This window comes from Vigna unguiculata, chromosome 3, assembly GCF_037176805.1.
Source record: "Vigna unguiculata cultivar grain cowpea cultivar isolate G323 ecotype 2 chromosome 3, ASM3717680v1, whole genome shotgun sequence".
In the NCBI taxonomy this organism is placed as follows: Eukaryota; Viridiplantae; Streptophyta; class Magnoliopsida; order Fabales; family Fabaceae; genus Vigna; species Vigna unguiculata.
Window position 1 is genome coordinate 57417165 of NC_140794.1, and position 22408 is coordinate 57439572.

The 22408-nt window shown below is 30.1% G+C and overlaps 2 protein-coding genes across 2 annotated transcripts; both read right to left on the reverse strand.

Moving 5' to 3' along the window:
- Window positions 1-661: 661 nt before the first annotated feature.
- On the reverse strand, window positions 662-2684 carry LOC114176443 (CASP-like protein 4A3). Its single transcript, XM_028061487.2, has 3 exons — window positions 2100-2684; window positions 1749-1884; window positions 662-1659 (listed from the first exon to the last, which is right to left on the reverse strand). Exons 1-3 carry the CDS (start codon window positions 2576-2578, stop codon window positions 1468-1470), a joined length of 807 nt encoding a protein of 268 aa, XP_027917288.1. The 5' UTR covers window positions 2579-2684; the 3' UTR covers window positions 662-1467.
- A 5066-nt stretch (window positions 2685-7750) lies between these two features.
- On the reverse strand, window positions 7751-14523 carry SIS3 (SUGAR-INSENSITIVE 3). Its single transcript, XM_028065706.2, has 10 exons — window positions 14213-14523; window positions 14086-14124; window positions 13809-13875; window positions 13638-13711; window positions 11237-11375; window positions 11060-11152; window positions 10790-10855; window positions 9353-9472; window positions 8650-8763; window positions 7751-8462 (listed from the first exon to the last, which is right to left on the reverse strand). The coding sequence occupies exons 1-10, from the start codon at window positions 14239-14241 to the stop codon at window positions 8055-8057; spliced, it is 1149 nt and encodes a 382-aa protein (XP_027921507.1). The 5' UTR covers window positions 14242-14523; the 3' UTR covers window positions 7751-8054.
- Between the last annotated feature and the right edge of the window lie 7885 nt (window positions 14524-22408).

Genomic DNA, 22408 nt, shown 5'->3' on the forward strand with positions numbered 1-22408 from the left:
TTTAATATTTTTAAATTTAAATATTATTGTTTAACCCTTATGTATATTGATATAAAAGTGCTATTATCCACCTATTAGATTATAATTCCTTAAACAAAATCCAAGTATAATTTTTGCATATAGAAAACATGATTAGAAAAAAAAAACTCCCAAAAGAGGTAGGAAATCAAATTCTTTAGAGATTAATTATGATAAAATTAAGAATTAAATATATTTTTCATTCCCAAAGAATTTTTATTTAAAATTATATTTTTTTTAAATTGAATTATGTAATTGTTTCGTTTCCTAACTTGATGAAAAACATGTAATATCTTTTTTTTTTTCAGCAAAGATTCTAGTACTTTAAAAAATTTGTGTATAACATTCTCTCTAGCAGACAACATGTAGAGAGACCATATTAAACTCTGTTATAAAATACATGTGTCGTTTTCTGGAAAAAATATTTTACATTAGGGATTATATACTCTAGGCACGAAACAGAAATTTTTTAAAATATATGAAAATTAAAAACATATTTTATCCTAAAATTAATATATTAATATACATTTTACATTTATAATATTAGAAAAAATAATTTTATGTGTGGTACAAGTAAACTGAATACCTAGCAATTACATCCTCGAATTAAAATAAAAATATTCCGTAGCTTCCACACAAGAAAAAAATAAATGTCCTCATTTTACCGCGGATTAACTTGCAATCCTTTTAACCCATAACAATGAACTTCTATTTTTTTTCTAGCATCGATTACTCGAAAATTCAACTTGTTACTTAAAGAATACAACTATCTTTGGGAACATGGTTTGAAATTTGACGTATCACAGAAACATCTCTTCTTATGCCCCAGCAATATTCAGCATGTATTCAAAGGTTTGAAGGGTTGAATTTGAAAAATGGAAATGAAAATGCGGTTTCTGGGACATCCACGATTCATGTGTTTGCTGAGGATGATGGTTCTAGAGACAATAATGTTGTTTAAGCAGAAGTTGATAAACGCAAACGATGCAGCAATCGGCAAGTCGATGTTTAAGAAACCTTCACACGGGAGCAGAGGGAGAACAATGAACAGTGATTCCTGACATTCTACTTCCAAATTCAATACCAAACAGAACCCTTGGTGTTCTTTTTCTTTCTTCCTTCTCCTAAAAAATCGAATCCCTAAAAAGTAATAGCATACTCGTACCAATTAAATTTTGACCTCGATTACTTAATAACAAAAGCAACCTGTACGCAAGCGTTTAATTGCATTTTAAATTGAACAAAAATTGTCCGCCATCATCATTCCTAACATATCCAGCAATTGTATGTATACAAGTCTGCCTGTACAGTAAAACAATTCACTAGCACCAGCACCAACACTCTTGGATGCATTCCTCCGCAGCAATAAGAACAAAGGAAGAAAAGAGAAAAAAAAAAGTGTAGTTGTGTGTGTATGTATGGAAAGACAGGTTATAGGAGGTAAAAATGTTAGGAGAAAAGAGTGCAGAGGTTGTAGCCAGAGATTAAGGAGCTAATAGCAAAGGCAAAGAAAGCAAGAAAGGCCAACGCAATTGAAGCACTAGCCATCTCAGTGAAGTCGTCTTTTCCCCAATTCGATTGCCAGTCATCAACGCGTGTGGCTGCAGAAGATGCAGACGATATCAGAAGATACGCCAGAACCTGTGCCCATCACAACACATTTTATTGTCACCAACATTCAACAAAGAATTTCAAGCCAAAATCATAAATTGATCCATTTTGAGACTTGCCTGATCCATGAAGAAATCAAAGTGGTAACGCAGGTGGTGACTGATTATGCTTCTCCCTGCCACTACTTGATATGCCAGATCACAGGTTTGAAACGCTGCGTATACAAACGCGATAACATTCATCGATAAACAATACCTGCCACCATATCAACCACCACACTTTACAATCCATTAAAAACCAAGTTCCCAATTTCGATAAAGTGACCTGAAGTAAGTAACCATACATATTTAATAAAGGTTTCACGAAATTATTTATGACAATTGATAATGCGTTGACCCAAATAACAGAAAAATAAATAAAAGAAAAACCTAGTTGAAACAACGAAGGAATAAAAAAAAAAAACTTTAAACCTGTATTCCTTGTAGCGATCAAAAGAGTCGCCGCTCCAACCACGGGTCTTGTCCGCGGCCATAACCGAAAACGAAATCAGACACAAAACCACCTCGCTCAACCGGAATCCTAACGCCACCTTTTTCAGCATGACCTCTCTTTTCGGCACTGCAAGGGAAGGGGGCGGCGCCGCTCTTGCACGCCCGCGGGGGGCCGCTGGCGAGCGAGGCTCCGGGCGCGCGGGGCGGGTGACCACGACCTCCGGCAGCTCATTGGGCGGTGGGTTGCGGTGCTCGGACTCGGTGGCGGGGGGCGCTGTCTGGGCGAACTGCGTGGAAGTCTCGATGATGACGATGGCCCTGGAGTTGTCTCGGTGGTCATTTATCGGCGAGTTTTCGGGAGAGTGGAAGGGGTCGCCGTTGTCGGAGAGCGGGGAGGATCGGAAGCGGAGAGGGGAGTGAGGCGATTCGAAGTGGGCGGAGGGGTCGGAGTTCTTCATAGAGGGCACGGCGTTGGTGAAAACGGTGGTGGCGGAATTTAAAGAGGAAAAAAAATGGGAATAAAGAAGAAGAGTGTTTGGGTGGGAGAAAGTGGAAAGAAAGTGAAAAAACAAACTGGGGAACTAGGCATTTTTTCGCTTCGGGGTTTTCTGTGGGACCCTGCCACGTGGGTTCGATTCTTCAAAATTTGCTTCGCGTTTTCTTTAAGCATTGAGATCTCGCCACGTAGGATCATCGTACGGCCTGCTATGTGTTTTTATTCTTGGAGTGCAGAGAGGATAAAGTGTGGGTTCTGTACGAGATAAAGGCTCAGCTCTGTTTAATTGAAATTTCAGGTTTTATTCGTACCTGCACTTCCGGTTACTTGGCAGTTCCAGCTTACTTGACTTATGGAACATCGTTGTTTCCTCTTTTCGTATTTATTTGTTCTTTCTAATGAATGACATGTATATTTTTTTAGGTAAATGTAATGGGTAAGGTTTATATTTTATATTATTGTTTTAGGAAGACAATTTCCTTACACGTGAAAGAAAAATAATGTTTTCGGTTCAAGATATGTTGAGCTAAATAATGCAGATGTATAATAATTATGCGAATTTAATATGTTTTTTGTATTTAATTATTTTAATAACTATATTTTATCTTTAAACTAAACTATTTGTTTATTTCATTAATAGTATATACAGATATCATACTTCATTTTTAAACTGTTATATATAAAAAATTCTATATTCAGTTTGTTGAAGAAAGTTTTGCATTATTTTCGTAAAATATATGTACGAAAATAATATATACTTTATTTAATTTTTGGTAAGTAATAATTTTTTAAAATATAAAAACATTTTTTACTTTTACGATTGAAAAAAAGAAGTGTCCCACCACAATAATGATGACATCAGCGCTTCTCATCTAAAAAAGGTTCCATCACCTCAATAATAAAAACCTTTCTTTTTCAGTATTCCCTCAATGAACTTTACGATAGCGAGGTTTAACAGTTAGCATAAAAATAAGTTCACTCTAATTGAAGTTTACATGATAATAAGAAAGGAAAACAAAAGGATGAAATCTAAGTGGGTCCAATCCATATAGCTACAACTTGTGTAAAAGAGAAAAAAGATGGCATTTCTTTGTAGAGTGAGCTATCTTGAGTGTAGAAAAGGCACAGATTCCTTTACACACTTCAACCAAACGTTTATTGGAAATGTTCTCCCACGCGTCTTGATGACAATGATTTAGACAAAACTGCTATGGAAACTTGACTCCATTGACATGAAAATTGTCTTACTCATCTCAAAACACCTTTTATCACTTCGCCCAACCGCCAAAAGCACGTAGAGGTTCATCACAGAATCTACTTCCAATGACCATGAAAGGCATCTTTCACCCACCACATCATGCCACCTTACATATAAATATCATATTCTTTCCTTTATCACAGAGCATAAGATCAAACACATACCTTTCACTATTATTTCCTCTCTCTGCTGAGAAAAGAATCACCACCATGTACCAAAGGAGTGTCTCAGTAAGTGTAATTATTAAAAAAGTTTATATTAAGGGTTACATGTGTGAAGTTTTTAAAATAAGGCTTAAATATCTTTTTCGTCCTCATTTTCGTAGTGTTTGTTGTGGATGGTCCTCATTTTGACAGAATGTTTAAAATGATCCTCATTTCCGTAATTCGTGTTTTATTTGGTCTTTGTCTGTGACGCTGTTTAAATCAGTAACGGAGCACTATACAAGTGACATTGTTTGTATGAGTTGCATTGGGGTGTGTTATGTGTACCGTACAGATGACTAATTAGATTAACTTTTCAATTTGGGGGAAATTTTGCAATTAGGGCTTAAGTTGGATTGTAGTCGCGTTATTCATCGTTGTAAGCGATTTCTTCATCTTCGTCTTTCTTGAGCTCGGAATTGTAGAGGAAGCAGCTAATACTTGTCATTTCATTGTTGGATTGCAGTCGCGCTCTTCATTTCAATTTTCCAGTTAATCATCATCAATGAGGTAAGCGGGTTTAGGGTTTCTGGGTTGTGTTTGTTCGTGGGTTAGGGTTTCGTAATTCTATTTTGGGGTTTGTTTGTGCTTGGATTGCTGTGATGTTCTACATGGTTTCTAAATTACCACACTTGTACAGTACACGTAACACCCCCCAATGCAACGTAATACAAACAGTGCCACCTGTACAGTGTTTCGTTACTTATTTAAACGACGTCACAGCAAAGGACTAAGTAAAACACGAATTGCGAAAATAAGGACCATTTTAAACATTCGATAAAAATGATGACCATTTTAAACATTCGGTAAAAAATGATGACAATTTTAAACATTCTGTCAAAATGAGGACCATCCACAACAAACACTACGAAAATGAGAACGAAAAAGATATTTAAACCTTAAAATAAATAATACATCATGGAAATTTCAAAGATGACACAAAAAGTAGATAGAATTTTAAAAATATGAATAAAATATTCATAATCTATTTATTTATTATTAACTACATTAAAAAAATCACAAAATACTCATATCATTTGATATATTTTAATTAACTTAATCTTTTTAGAAAACAATGCAACATATTCATATATATATATATATATATATATATTACTTAATTACTCGTTTAATTCTCACTTAGTTCCCACTTTAGTTGGAATGTTTCAATGTAATCATCATTTCTAAAAAAAAATTTAATTACGTTATAACTTTTGAAAAGAATATTAATTGCGTCCTAATTTTTAAAAAGTACCTTAATTATGTCATTTTAAAAAATTATTAACGACATGTCACATTAATATGTGATTTTTTTTAATTTTTTTAAATTTTTTGTTCTCACGTGTCAGGTTCCAGTGTGACTCATGACACTATCAATGCCACGTGACTATCAAGTATCCGTGTCAAGTATCATTGTCTTGATTTTAATTTAGTCTTTATATATATCTATTTGATTCAATCCCTTTCCCTCTAAATATACATACATACATATATATATATATATATATATATATATATATATATATATATATATGATTTAATTTTGTCTCTACATAGGTCTCTTTTATTTAATTTAATCCTATTTTTTTTAAAATAGAATGATATTTGTCTCTTTTCAAATTGATACCAAATTTATTATTTATATAAATGTCATACTAATATTTTTACTACAATTGACTTTTTATCATATTACATTATTATATGTTATTAATCTGTATTTTGTTAATTGTTTTTTTATAAGATTAAAATTATTTAAGTATAAATATTTTTATAAAAAAACATAATTTAAAACTAACATATTATAAATTTGTGTTTTTATAATAATAAAGTAATTACTACCATTATACAAATAATACATTTGATTCATTGGGACTAAATTTATTATTTGTATAAATGTTATATTAATATTTAGTGATAAAAGTTATGATTGACAAAACATAAATTAACTATATACAATAATATAATATATTAAAATATTATTTTTAATAAAAATATTATTATAACATTTATACAAATAAAATTTTTATCTCAAATGAAGAAGAACTTGTTCTATTTTGAAAAATAAAAAAAGACTAAATTGAACTGAGATATGTAGTTAGGGTCTAAATTGAATATATATATATATATATATATATATATATATATATATATATATATATATATATATATACTAAATTGAAATTAAAATAAATAACACTTGACACTAATATTACCATGTGACAATGTCTTCTCATATAATAATATACAAAGGACCTTAAACATGACAACAACAAAATTTTACAAAAAAGTTTAAAAACATTAAAAAACCTACCGATTAACACATAACATGTTAATGTCATTAATATATTTAAACATAAAAACTTAATTAAAACACTTTTTCAAAATCAGAACACAATTAATACTTCAAATTAAAAATATTTTAATCAAAATAGAAACCAAACGAGTAATTATATATATATATATATATATATATATATATATATATATATATAAATCAAACTTAATTAGACCATATCATATGATTTATGTGCATCGATTTCAGTAATTAGTCATCTTATCTTGCGTATATTTTTTATTTTCTTTTTATGAATATTACATCAAGAATTATTCATAAAAAAAGTTATGTAGATTTAACCATTAGAACATGTATTGTTGTGCAAAACATAAAGTATCTTTATCTTTATCTTATGTTATGAAGGGGATCGTTTGAATCTAGAGTAGGATCATGTGTCCAAGGTGGACTTTGGAATAAAATTAAGCTCTGATATACATTAATTTAAGTGAACTTATGAGTGATTCCGATCGTCTGAGATCTTATTATAACTGTGAACTTTTCCCATAAGGCCAAAACACTGTAAAGAAAAAGTGGCTCTTTAGTACTTTGACAACTGAGAAAAGATTTTACCGAAGCAACAACAAAATATGTTAAATTTTTGCATTACTACAACAACGACTTTAATGAAAATAATAATAATTTGATATTGCTTGGGAGTTTCCAGATATCTCTGGTCTCTTAAGAGCAATAATTTTTATCTTTTGATAGAACATGATAACTTTATTCCATGTTTATATGATCACATTTACACAAAAATATTAGAAGGTTTTTACCTTAATTTTGACTTTACAAATTGGACTTTAGTCCAAAACAACTATACCTACCAACCTACCTACACATAACTATCAAAATCCATAACAGCCAATTAGACTTTCGTGCTAAAACAAAAAAAGACTTGCCATGTTTAGCCTAATTTCACCTCCAACAAATATTTTAGGATCACAATTTTGAAACATTAAGAAATCACCCGTAAACTCGAAAGAAAAAGTTCCCAGCGAGATATTGGGATCTCAAAGGGAAACGAAGCTTATCCCTAATGCAAAGCATGTCTCACATTCACAAATGTTCATCGATTCAATGAACAGTCATTCTAACAGTGGACAAGTTTATTCCAAAAAAAAAAAAAGAATTTTGGCACATTTGTGACTCAAAAAATTCTTAAAATACATACACGTCACAATTTCTAACATATTACAACTAAAAACTGCAAGTATTCGTAAACAACTGTTTTTGGAGTTTGCTAGCAAACATCCACGTTTTTTAGTTAGAATACGTTAACAAAATACAACTAACAATTATCTCACAATATTCTCACTGTAACTTGGTAACATATTCAGATTAAAAAAAAGAAAATGTACGTTAGAAAAATCATTAAAATATACTTTTTTCTTTACAAATTGCTAAACGTAAAAGAAAACTACACATTTGCTTTTCTAATCTATGTTAGGCAAAATCGTATATTTTGATTTGTCCTACAACTCCATGCCCGCCCCGACACAAAGCTGACCCAATTCTTTATGGATCAAACGTGAATTTCTTGTTAGAATGTGGACCATTTTAACACGGACCAGATGTGAATATGCATTCTTCACCTTCTCTAGAAGGGGTAAGAAATATAACAGGAATTCAAAAGCAATGAAACCTAACTTTGTGCAGAGGAAAGTCTTACAGTGACAGGCACGCATTCGACAGAAGAGACGTGGTCTCCAGATGATGCATTGTGAGTCACAATTGATACAAAACCGTTCTCAGCATTGTCCAGGGAATTATCTATGTCACCAACAGGGCCAGCAATTTCAGCACGGACCGGACGCAGAAGACCCTGCAATCTTAACCTGTAACTTTGACTAGATGGTTGGCCTCTCACATAACTGGTTGTTGTTACAACACTTGCAGAAGATCGGTCAGGCTCTGAACGGAGATTGGATAGTGCACTAAGATCAAGGTTTGGAAATACTGAACAACGACACCGAGGACATTTCACATTCAGCCTAAGCCACTCATCAATGCATTCAACATGAAAATTGTGAGCACAAGGCAAGCCTCGAACCTGCATTAATGTAAGTTTGAAACTAATTTTTAGTTGTTTTTTACAATATACTTTGCACCTCAACTTCATTAAAAATGTAAGGATCCAAGCATTTATTAGGTTATACAAGGAGAGCATTTTGCAGTAATGAATAGCAAGAAGTAAAAGCTATGGCCTTCTTGCCTCCCTTGATTAGGAAAAAGTATACCTCATTCCCTACATAGAACTCTTCTAAGCAGATGGGACATTCACTGCAATCGGTAGGAACAGCCTTTAACCTGAACTTTGGGAGTTCCTGAATTAAAGCTTCAACTGCTTCTCTCTGCACCCAATCCAGACAAGAAATATAATTATTAGTGAAACTAACAATATATATACGAAAAGAATCATTAAGAGATAAATGTTGGGCCTAAAACCCTGTTAGTGTATCAGAGAAGAAAGAAAACTCTTAAATGTAATTAAGGGAGGAAGTCTAATAGAATTGGTTGTTATTACACATAGGGAGTTTGTTGGAACAGTTAGGCAAAGGAATAAATATACTGTTCTGAGAAGAGGGGGAGGAGGATTCTTGATTCTTTTGTAAATAGGAAAGGTTGTCCTGTGTTGAAGGAGATAAGCTCCTTGGGTACGTGTTGTATGTTCTTCATCAATAATACTAAGAGTACCATCCTTGGGTACTGATTTCCCAAACTCTGTTCCCTTTTCTTCTCTATTTCCCATTTTTGCATGCTGTGAAAGAGGATTCCTAACAATATAGACACAATAATAACGAACACATTGTCTAAAAACATAAAAGAGATGGTAGGAGGCTAATACTCAAAAATTGAAGCCATATATTCCATTAACTAAAATGTGGCAAACTGACCGTTCTAATATGAAATTAACAAGACTATAGCATCAGTTGAAACTACCTGAGCTGGAGTTAGGTAAAGTCCTGGATGATATGCCGCAGCATCTTGTACCATGCCCCTTGTTTCTTGACCAGCAGCTTCAAATGCCCAATCAGGCACTCGGATCATGTCAACCAGAACCTAACAAAAAGAAAGAAGAAATTTTACCATCTAATAATTGTGAAGTATGGACAATCCAAGAGATACGAATATACATTTAGACTGCTAAGATATTACAACTCACATTCAATCAACCCAATATATACAAATCTTTGAAATAAGAAATAGAAATAAAAAGCCCATCAGTATAAGTAGGGAAACTATTAATATTGCAATGACGGTGATAAATTTTTGAATGATGAATCAAGGGGAAGTAGTTACTTTAAACTTGAGCTTTAGGGACAAATTTGAGAACAATTGATTTATACTTCAAATGGGAGTAAGACAAAGTAAATGCAGTGCAAATTTAGCTAGCGTAGATGACGTGAAAAAAAAAAGGTAGCAAAAGAGAATATGTTAAGATGGATGTGTGGCCACAAAAAGATAATAGAAAAACGGTTAAGGTAGTTTGGACACACATAAAGGTCATTCGAAGCTCAGGTGAGGAGAGTAGTTCGCATGATTTCTACTCTTGTGATAAGGAGAGAGATCAAGCACATTGAAGGAAGTTGCTAAGAAGGATCATCTTGGAAGTTGTCTTTAACTGAGCAAAATGACACCTTGTAATAGTGAGATAAGGATTTTATTGGGAACTGGGAATCACACAACAGACGAGGAGCATACTTAGTGTTCATTCTCTATTCACGACACCTACCAATACACGATTTTTGGGAGGGTAAAAAAAAGAAAAATACCTATGAAATTGAAGAGAATATTACAACCACATGCAAATTCTGTTACCAGAGGCAAGGGACTGTCTTGGTAACAGTGATAATAAGAACACTGATATATACAGGAATAGTTAACAGAACAATCAACCATAAAGCCGAACAGTAAAAGAAAGGACAATTCAATTTATAATCTGGAAAATGTGCACAAAATAAAATAAACAAACATATCAGTAAGCAGTTTCCTATATGTAAATGCTAGATTAGCACAACTTCATAATGAAATTATGACAAGGTTCACAATCAAAACACTACTGGAATTAGAACGAAGCAATATGGACTCCTACATTCAAGTGTTTTTATTATAAAAGATTGCATGAGATGATTAGCTAGTTTCAATGGTATGTCAGATTACATGCAATTCCAAACTCAACAAATAACTGATAGTGTCAACTACGAATTCAGGGTAAACTTAAACATATTCCCGAACTCCTTTTCCTTGCAAAGAGGAAAAACACAAGGAAAATTTTTCCTATTTGGTGTAGAAACACTCGTATTTGGTGCCAAACAGCAGTATCCTCAACAGACATAGCTAACGTAGTAACATATGCTGAGTAAGGGTAAAGCATACCCCATATTCAGATACAGGGATACCCTGTTGAGCACGAAGTAGATGTGCTTGTCTTCGTGTCAACCACTGCAAAAGAGTTAAACAAACCACAATGAGAACAGTGACTTAACCTAAACACAAAACAATAAAGGAGATAGTATTTTTCAGATATTTCTTGTTCATGAGCTGCTCAAAAGAGTAGCAGTAAAACAAGCAGAACGAAAAGATTTTGCACACAAAAACAAGCCATCAGAACATAAAATGAGAAGAGTAGCAATAGAACGCTACTACCTTTCCCAGAGACATGCAAGCGATGCAAAGGAGTCCACAGTAACTAAAAAGTAACCAGATGAGAAAGCCCCATTTTTGACCATCTTCAGGCAACTGCAGGTAATTATTTGCATTATGTATCACAAGATTGTTATGTTAACAAGAGTACAAGAAAGATTAAACAAGAAAAAAACATACACAGTTCTTTGCACTGCTGAACCACAGGGTACCCATTACAGTCCAACCCCACAGAAATGGATAGAGAAGCAACACAAGGATTGAAAGGACAACTACTCTTCCACAGAAACGAGCGTATCTCTGCTGCCACCCAAAATCTCTAGAAACATACAAGGGGAACCATTTGATGGAATTAGAACCGAAATTTGATGAATTAAAACATCAGTTGACTTCATTTCTTAGATAGAACACAAAAATTCAGAACCATTTTAATTGAGTTAGATAATATTATTAAATCAAAGTAAGTCATCAAAGCAAATGACACAAATAATTTTGTTTTTGATAATATTGTGTTTCAAGGTTTAACATTTTAGATTTGGCATGTGAACTTGGGAATGTAATATTTTCATGTTTTTTGTGAGTTTAAAAATTTATTCCCAAGTATTGTTCATGCATGGGAAAGTAACAATACCTCCTTTTACATTATTTTTACTCCTGTGGAGAAGGATGAGTAAGTTAAATAACTTGCATAGCAATATGGGATGTTATTTGCTAACTCACTATAAATTCTATTTCCACTCTTATTCTTTATTGTAATCATTTTGAATGTTAAAACTATTCCTAAAGTATTAAGTTTAATAAAATGTATTTTTTAAATGTACCCAGCAAAATCATTCCTGGTCATAATATTCTTGAGAATAAATTTTTTGGGAATGTTAGACTTGGTTGAACGAGTTTCTCCATAATGACTTCTACAAGAGAAAAATAAGAAAAAAATAAAATTGACTTTTCCATAAATTAAAACTTAAAAGTAGCTTATGCATAAGTCAAATTGTAGAAACTATCTCATAGTTTCTCCAAATTTTTATTTTAACTTACTTATAAGCTAGTTTTAACTTTGTAGAAGTCAATATCATTTTTTTTCTTCAAGAAATCGCTAGAAGCTCATCCAAACAAACTCATATATTGAAATAAAAACCGCACGAGAAATTAAGTGGAAAACAAACCCAGGAAACTTCATTTTCCACGACAGATGAAAATAAACTTTCATAAAACCACAGGACATTAATACTTTCCACCCATAAACTTTTAAGTCCTTGTACTCCATAGCACTATTTTAACTTCTAACTTGGGCCATGCCACCTATTGAGGCCACAGTGTGATTCAGGAAAGTTACTAGTCTGCCTCAACAAATTTCTCATGTTAAAATCAGAGGGCTACCCATACAATAATGGAAACATGAGCCTATGACACAGACACAGTTAATAACAAATATAAGTTGCAGATATATATATATATATATATATATATATATATATATATATATATATCAGTCTTGTTTATAGAATATCTAAAGTAAAAACTGAGATACACACAAAAAAATTAAATGAGCATCATGTATGAAAGATCTAAATTGAAAATCAAATTGTCATGTATGACATTTCCCTATGATAACGAGTTCGAGAGTCTCACAAAACAATACTATGAGACATCATTATACAGTTTGAACACTCTCTTTACAAAAGAGCATTATAAAACAAGATGGTGACCCACTGAACTGTTTTTCACCATCAATCCATCAATTTATAACCTAAATCAAGATATTTGTGTTCTCTGCCTATGCACGAAGCTTTTTCAGCTTTCTCAACCTACCTAAAACTGTTTTACTATTTTGAAAAGTTAAAACTTGTTTTAGTTTTACTGAAGTTACAAATTTTGGTACCAGTCGTGTTCATTTTCATGTCATGCCAAATGGAAGTGTCTGCAAGGTGTTATAGTTGTATCCAGCCACGTCTTTAACATGTCAAAGCCAAGAAACATCGTTTTTACTACAACAGCAGAATAGTGAGTTCAACACTTGCCATTGATGGGTATTGGTGTCGAATGTGATTGGGTATGAACACATGCCAAACACGACACTTGGCTACACCCTCAAAAAGCAGTGTTGATGCTACATAGTCATGAGCACATTAGTTGCATGGATTGATTTCATCGACAACATCCACACGTTGTAAGTTAGCAGTCAACATGCGTACAAGTATTTTAAGTTACGAGGTTGTAACAATACAGCTTCCAATGCTTTACTTATTATTAACTAGAATTTATTGGAAATCACAAAATTTTCGATGAAACTCATTAATTAGGTAGTGAATCAACATTATTTCGGGAGTTTTAATACATTTCAACCAATAAAAGGGTATTTGATGGTGTGATGTTATTGCACGCTTAGATATGGCAAAATTTAAATTAGACAGGCTAAAAGAAACATACAAGAACGATGAAATACCAAACCTTATTCATCATACTCTAACTTCAAAAAGTATATTAACGCAATCAACCAATGTAGATGGTAGAAAACAGCTTATAGTTTTTTATTAAACAGTCAATAGTGGCATTAGTGTTTATGGATGGAAGGTCTTACAAACCCATTCCCGCAGCAAGCCCGTTATCAACAAACATCAAGAGCCGGAAAACAAACACAGTAGTGTAGTCGACCTGAACACCAATGAAAGAAAGGAAAGGAGTCATTTATGAACAACCTTAGCCATATGAAAAAAATAAAAACACAGGGGACCATAAAAGGAAACCTCACCACAATCCATATGTGCAACGGATAGGTACAAGAATGATACCGCTTCCAATTAATTGCGACAATAACTCTAGAAGAAGAGAGGTTAAAGAATACATACACACACATCTAATTAACGTTTGTGCCAGAATGCGTAAATTGAGTAGCATAAATTTCGGTTTATTTTTAGTATTTCTGAAAACACTGATTCAGCTTAAGTTAGAAAGAATTATGAGGCGAATGAAAATGCAGAACAGCAGCTGAATTAGGTAAATCGAGAAACTGAATTGTCAAAGGATACACACTGGTGGCGAGCATAGACAGAAAAAAGCCATCGTACCTGCAAGGAACGAGTTACATTCAATCAGAATCAGAATACAACGGAAGCGATCTTGGAATTGAATCCAACAATAGTGAGAGAACCCAACCACTTGAAATCCACGCCTCTGATAGCCATGGGGATTGATAAAGGGAAACCCTAGAAGAGAGAAAGGTGTGCTACTGAAGAATCGTGCTTAAGCAGCGTTAAAATGCATGAATCGGAGGCGAGTGGGAATCGGAATCAGAATGGAATGCATAAGAAGGTGAAGTTAGGAAAAGCCAGGGAAAAGATGAGAGTGAAGTGAAGGACGGGAAAAAGAGAATAACACAGTAAAAGAAATAAATAGAAGTGTGTGGTTGTTTGAGAGGATGAACTAACAAAACAAAACCCAAAACACCGCACTGCACCGCCAACGGCAAGTTGACTTGTGCGGATTATTTTGTTTGTGTGAGCGGCTTGTTGCACACTGCACTTCTTCGCGTTAAAAAGTGTCACTGTCCCCTGCTTCCAGAGCCACAGACCTTTACTTTCTTTCACTTTTCTTCGATTGGGTTAGATTTCAGCCATCTTATCTGTGATTTGCAACTTTTCAGCATTCATTTCAAAAATATTTTGCTTCCATTTTAATTAAATCACTGTGTTTCGAGCTACTTCTTTTTTTCTTTTTCTTTTTTTTTTTTTTTGCTTAATGGTTTGTTTAGGTTATGAAAGAACTGTTAAGAGAAAAAAGTGAGAATGGAAAACAAGATTATTACACGGTTGCTTAACAAGAAAGAAATGAAGAATGAAAGAGGAGAAAAAAATGTATCTGTATAAAAAGATTAAGTTCTGAAATGACCGTGAAAATAATATATAACAAATTCTTTAATTATTATAATATTATTAGCACTTGATTAAAGAAATGTTTGTATCAACCAATTTTAGGAAGATATAACAAATTTGTTTTACATTTTATGATCATAAGGATGTGCCATAAATACTAGTGTATGATCAACTAATATGAAGAACTATTTAGATTTTCAAATAAATAACTATATATATAGAGAGAGAAAGATTTTTAATAATTTGTATCTAACGTACAAAAATGTTGGAGAAAATGTTTAAAGAAGGTAGTTAGTGTTAAAATGTGATAAAATATTAATGTAATGTCCTTAAGTCGTTGATATAGATGGTTAGCATTGATTAATGTTCATTTTCTACGTCAGATTCTGTAGAAATTTCTATTAAAATATATAAGGATTTCAATGAATGAAGTTATATTACTAATTTGAATAACTGTGTAACTGTTAATGAATGATTGGTATGCTGTCAGCATATAGTCTTTGGGGGCGTTTCTTCATGAACCTCCATAATTTTTTCACGCACATCCATACACTTTAATTTCTTTTTTAATTTGGAAGTATATAATCCAAAATATAATTCAAATGAAAAATCTTTATTTTGAATTATATAATATTGAATGTAAAATAAAAAAATTCATTTCAGAATTATATTTTTTATTTTAAATTTTAGATTATACATCTCAAAATATAAAATAAAAACATATTTTGGATTGTACAATTTAAAATATATATAAAAAAAGGTAGGAAGTAAGATTACGCATAAATAACATAATTATAGTTGACTAAATTCAATTAAACTATAAATAATTGCTATGTTCATCAAAAAATTGAATTATATTGTTCACTAATTCAGTTTTGAAAAACTGAAATTTTAGGCGCTAATTACACTAATAAATTTAAGTTGAACTCAATAAATTTAGTATTTTCAAATGAGTTCCCATCGTTAATCTTCTCTTAAGTGGTTGATATGGTTGTTATTTTGTCATGAGATGTTGAAAAATACTTTCATCTTTTTTTTTTAAATCTCATCAAACCAATCTTATCTCTCCAAATTATTAGTCGGAGGGTTCTAACCCACAACCTTCCTCTCTTTTTAACCATTAGACCACCTTATCACTTTAATTTATTAAGGAGTAAATATGTTTTTGGTCCCTCAAGTTGCAGTGAAATTTGCAATTAGTCCCTCATCGAAACTTTTGACCAATTTAGTTCTTCATCTTTAGAAATGTGTGGATTTAGTCCTTTTAATCAAATTTTATTAAGTTTATTTGAAGTCCCGATCGCGTTTTATGATAATATTTGAATTAGCATTGAAGCGAAAATGGTTCAAACGATGTAAATATTCAAATACTATCATGAAATGCGTTTGAAACGTTAGATAAACTTAACAAAATTTGATTAAAAGGACTAAATTCACACATTTCTAAAGATGAAGGACCAAATTGGTCAAAAGTTTCGATGAGGGACTAATTGCAAATTTCACTGAAACTTGAAGGACCAAAAACATATTTAACCCATTTATTAATTACATGATATTGTTATACATTAAGACTTTTATTCTAAATAAAAAAATTAATTTTATGTTTCTATTCTACCACGAATTTTTATTATGATTTTTTGAAATATAAAATTATGATATATTTTTAATTTAAATTTAAATAATAAAATCATAATTTTAAAATTATACAATTTTTAATTAAAATTATAAAAACATAAAATTATAAAAATATAAAAATATACAATTATAAAATAAAAAATTTATAAAATAAAAATTCTAAAATTCTAAAATAATAAAATGACATGTGGTGATAACTTATCAGAGTGACATGGCTAGATAAAAGCCACATCAGCTCCTTAAAAGTCACATCACCCAATAATAAAAAAAGTTAACTACGGGAACAATTGAAAAAATTATTTTCTTTTAGTACTCAATAGATTATAAAAATTTATCAAGGACTCAATTGAAAGTTTCTAAATCTATTAAGGCCTTAAAACGTAATTAAGCCTTTTATAAATTATAATTTTATAATTTGGATTTTATAATTTTATCGTTATATCATCATATCCTTTTATCATCATATTGTTATATGTTTATATCGTTATAATGTTATATCTTCATATTCTCATATTGTTATATCTTCATATTGTCATGTCGTCATGTTATTATATTATCATATTGTCATATGGTCATATTGTTATATTATTATATAGTCATATTGTTATATCGTCATATTGTTATATTGTTGTATACATATTGTTATATCGTCATATCGTCATATCATTATATCTTCATATTGTTATATTGTTATATCGTCATATCATTATATCGTCATATTATTATATCGTCATATCTTCATATTTGTATATCTTCATATCGTTATATCGTCATATTGTCATATGTTATTATATTATTATATTGTCATATCGTTATATCGTCATATCGTTATATTGTCATATTGTTATATCGTTATATCGTCATATTATTATATCGTCATATCATTATATCGTCATATCGTCATATCTTCATATTTTTATATTATTATATCGTTATATCGTCATATTGTCATGTCATTATATTGTTATATTGTCATATAGTTATATCGTCATATTGTTATATCGTCATATCTTTATATCTTTATATCGTCATATTGTTATATTGTTATATCATTATATCGTCATATTGTTATACTTTTATATTGTTACATCGTCATATTGTCATATCGTCATATAAATATATCGTTATATCGTCATCGTCATCATCATATATCTTCTTATCATTATACCGTGATATTGTCATATTGTTATATTGTCATATCATCATAATATCATGACATCATAGTCATATTTAGAGAATTATCTAATTATAAAATTTTAAAATTATGAAATTTTAAAATTATGAAATTATAAAATTATAAAATTATAAATTATGAAATTATAAATTTATAAATTTATAAATTATGAAATTATAAATTTATAAAATATAAAATTATAATTTATAAAATTTTAAAATAAAAAAATTACATGTGATGACAATTGAACAATATGACATGACAAAATTGTAATCATGTCAGTCACTTAACAGTCACATCATTAAATTAGTAAAATAAGTTAACCGCAATCATATTTAATGAATTATCAAATTATAAAATTTAAAAATTATAAAATTATAAATATAAATTATAAAATTATAATTTATAAGATTTTAAAATAATAAAATTACATATTGCAACAATTAAACAATATCACATAACAAAATTATAACCATGTCAACCGTTTAGTTATTACATCATTAAATTAACAAGAGAAATTAACTTGATAGACTGTAAAAATTTATTAGAAAATTAAATTAATTAAAAGTTATCACATTACGAACTTAAAACAAAATTAAACTTAAATAAAAATATAGTAACTTAAAACATGATTAAACCTAAATAAAAATACAATATTTAATTAAACTATGTAGCTAAACAATTAATTTGTTAATTTAAACTATTTTATTACCTTAATTATTTTAATTAATATTTTTTACTTTTAGCTAAGAACAAGACTGAGAAAAAATACATGAAAAATGTCAAGAATTGAAAATTAATAAATATTTTTTGCAAAAGTTCAAAGTAGAATTAATTATACTTAAGTGGTAAAGGTATATTTAAATTTTATTATCTTTTAAATAGTTTGATCGATAACCTTTTTACATCCCAACTTTATAACCTTTTTCTTTGTACTGCCCTGCGTTAGTACAGTTTCTTTCTAATTTGTAATTTTATTTTGAAGAAAGATAATGTGATTGTTAGCAACATTTAAGTATTTTCCTATGAAATAGATATCTCACTTACAATATTTTAATTTAACTATTTCTAATCAGAATCATTGTTGTGTTGACATTCATATTCTTATGTACATTGGGTAGGAAGAATATATAAATCATTGTTTGATTTTAGAATTGTTAATATCTTATTCTTATCCATTTCCAATTAAGAATGATAAATAGGGTGATTAGGTAAAGGTTTGATATTCTATGTTTTGAAGATTAAATTCTGATTCAGTCCTAATTTTTATTTAGTTTTTTTAATTAAGTTTTGATATATATATATATATATATATATATATATATATATATATATATATATATATATATATATATATATATATATATATATATATATAATTTGGTTTTATTAATCGTTTCGTTTAATATCTTCATTTTTGTTATTGTTGTTTAAATAAATATCGGATGACGATAAATAGTGAGAACATGTTATTTTGTGATTTTTTTATTTTAAAAATTTTCATGTGTCAGTAATGTGTCACGTGATACCTGTTAGGGTCACTGTCACATGTCATAGTTAGTTTTTTATATTTAATTTGGTCATGATATTCGATTTTTTTTCAATTTATTTATTTTTTATTTTAAATTGAACAATGATGTTTTTCTCCAAATCGATATCAAATTTAATTTTTATATAAATATTATATTCAATTTTTTTATTAAAATTCACAATTTAAGTAAATATTTATAATTTAAAGTTAAAGTGGGTTTAAAAATAAAATGAAAATTTTAAAATCGAGGAATAACATTGTTGGTTTAAAATTTTAAGAGGTTAAAAATCGAGTAAAATAATATAGTCGACTAATATAATGTTGTGTATGACATTTTTATGTGAATTTTAATACCTTCTGTGATTTTTAACCTATTAAAATGTTAAAACCAATGGTATTAGTTCATTATCTTCAAATTTTGGTTATAATTTTAAACCAAATGTAATCCTAAACAAAAAACATTTAATAAAAATATAAGTATATCATTTATATAAAAATTAAATTTGATCTCAATTTTGAAGAGAAACAAAAATTTCTCAATTTAAAAAAATGGATTAAATTAGACAAAAATAATGAATATCATGATCATATTGAATATAGAAATTTGATCATGACATGTGACACAACACTGTCTTGACACATGGACGTTTTCTTTAAAAGAAAATTATAAGAACTTAAAAAAAATAGAAAGTAAAAGAAAGTAAAAGAAAATCAAATAAAACATTAAATGAAAATAAGGTCCAAATCAATATTTAAGTCTATTTTTAAAGTAAAAATTCTTTAAAAGAGTATGAAATGTTGTCTTATCCTTATCTTATTAAGAAATGAGTGTCAATTAAAGTATTTACTAAAAAAAGTAAAGCAAAAAAATGATATTATTAATCTTTAATATAAAACGTACATATTCTTTTCAATATTAAATATAAAAAGAAATTATAATTGTATAATTATCAAATAAGAGTTAAATAATTATAAAAATAAGAAAAACTATGAAATCTATATCTAGAATTAAGTTCCAGAAATAAAAAGATAAAGAAAAGTTAATATAAGTTTTTTAGGTATTTTTTAAAACGGTGAGTATGAAAACTAGACAGGTATTAGAATGTAAAAATGAATGTAGATTTCATCGGCACTCTCGTATCCAATTTTTAAAAAATTATATTTTACTCCTCAATATATTTTCTACCAAAATCAAGATAGATTCAAACAATATTCATAAGAATATGTTCATTTGTCATTCCTAATCATCATATTACTAAGTGCATTAGTTTAGAGTTAGTGTTATGTTATAACCAACAGATATAGAATTCCTTTAATTGAAGTAGTCACTATCTTGTATTTTATATTGGTTTTACCTATCCTATTAGAGATAAACATTTTCTTGGACTTATAACTCTTTTCTCAAGGTTAAGGTCAATTCATAATTTTTTTTTCCATTTTATGTATTATTACTTTAGTTTAATAATTATTTGTCTTAGGTCTTTCAGAGATAGTAATGAAAAGAGAATAAATCTTTGATAATATGAATTTGCTGGAAGTGGCCAAAGCTTGTGTTGTGGGATGACTTTTCCTCGCCCAAGGTGGTGGCTGGAAGGCTTTGACGGTTGAGGGAAACTGTGAAACCATAATCTTTGATGTTCTTGTTATTTGAAAGGTTTTCCATTAGTGTCTTTTGCAATTGGAATTTAAAAGTTTCTTAGTGTTGAGAATATTACTTAATATCTTTTTTATTTAAATTAGTTTTTAGAAAATATTTCAGTTTTAGAGATATGTGTTAGTTTTAGAAATTTGTTATTATTTTAGATTAAGAGTGAGATATTCTAAATATTTTATACTTGATATTTGTTATATTTTGCTCTATATATAGAGTATATCAATAAAATACAAAAACATGTTCCTCTGTATAACATATCACATATATCTCTCTCATATATCTCATATCTCTCATATTTTCAAAAGGCCTAAAAATCCCAACAACTGGTATCAGAGCCATTGTTCTTACTGCCGATAGAATGGAAGGAAATGTGTCACATGTCGCTATTCCACTCTTTGATGGTGAAAGCTATGATCTATGGGCGGTAAGAATGCAAACATATCTAGAGGGGCTAGATCTATGGGAAGTTGTGGAGGAAGATGATGTTCCCTTGTCTGAAAATCCCACCATGGCTCAAATGAAAGCGTATAAAGAAAAGAAAACAAGAAAGACAAAGGCAAAATCATGCTTGTTCGCAGGTGTTTCACAAATGATTATGACCAAGATCATGACTCTAAAGTCTCCCAAAGAAATATGGGAATACTTGAAAGCAGAATATGAAGGGAACGAGAAGATTCGAGGCATGAAAGTTTTGAAAGAATGAAAGAGTCGGAAACGATTAAAGAATACTCAAACAAATTGTTGGGTATTGCCAACAAGATAAAATTGTTGGGAAAGGAGTTTTCAGATTCTAGACTCGTTGAGAAAATTCTGGTGACGGTGCCAGAAAGATATGAGGCATCTATTGCTTCCTTAGAAAATACAAAAGATTTGTCTATAATTACCTTTACAGAGGTGATACATGCCTTGCAAGCACAAGAACAACGAAGATTGATGAGAGAAGATCATGAGGCGGTTGAAGGTAATTTAAATTACACTGAAGAGAATGCTCTCATAGTCAAGAAAAATAGAAAGAGCAAATACAACAACACACAGGTTTTTCCATCTTGTCCCCATTGCAAGAGAAAAGGTCATCAACCCAACTGGTGTTGGTGGAGGCCAGATGTCAAATGTCACAAATGCGGTCAATTGGGACATGTGGAAAAGGTATGCAAATCTAAAGATTCTCAAGAAGATGTTCAAATTGTGGAGAATAAATCAGATGAGGATATATCAGAGGAGGATCTACTTGTTGCAACATCATGTGTCACAACCAACCAATCTTCAAAAGATTGGATTATAGATAGTGGTTGCACAAACCATATGACTCATGATAGAGAAATTTTCAAGGAGCTGAATAAATCAAATATTTCCAAGGTAAGAATTGGGAATGGAGAACAACTTGATGTGAAAGGTACAGGAACAGTTTCAATTAAAACTCATTCAGGTATCAAATTAATTTTTGATATCTTATATGTTCCTGAGATTACCCAGAATTTGTTAAGTG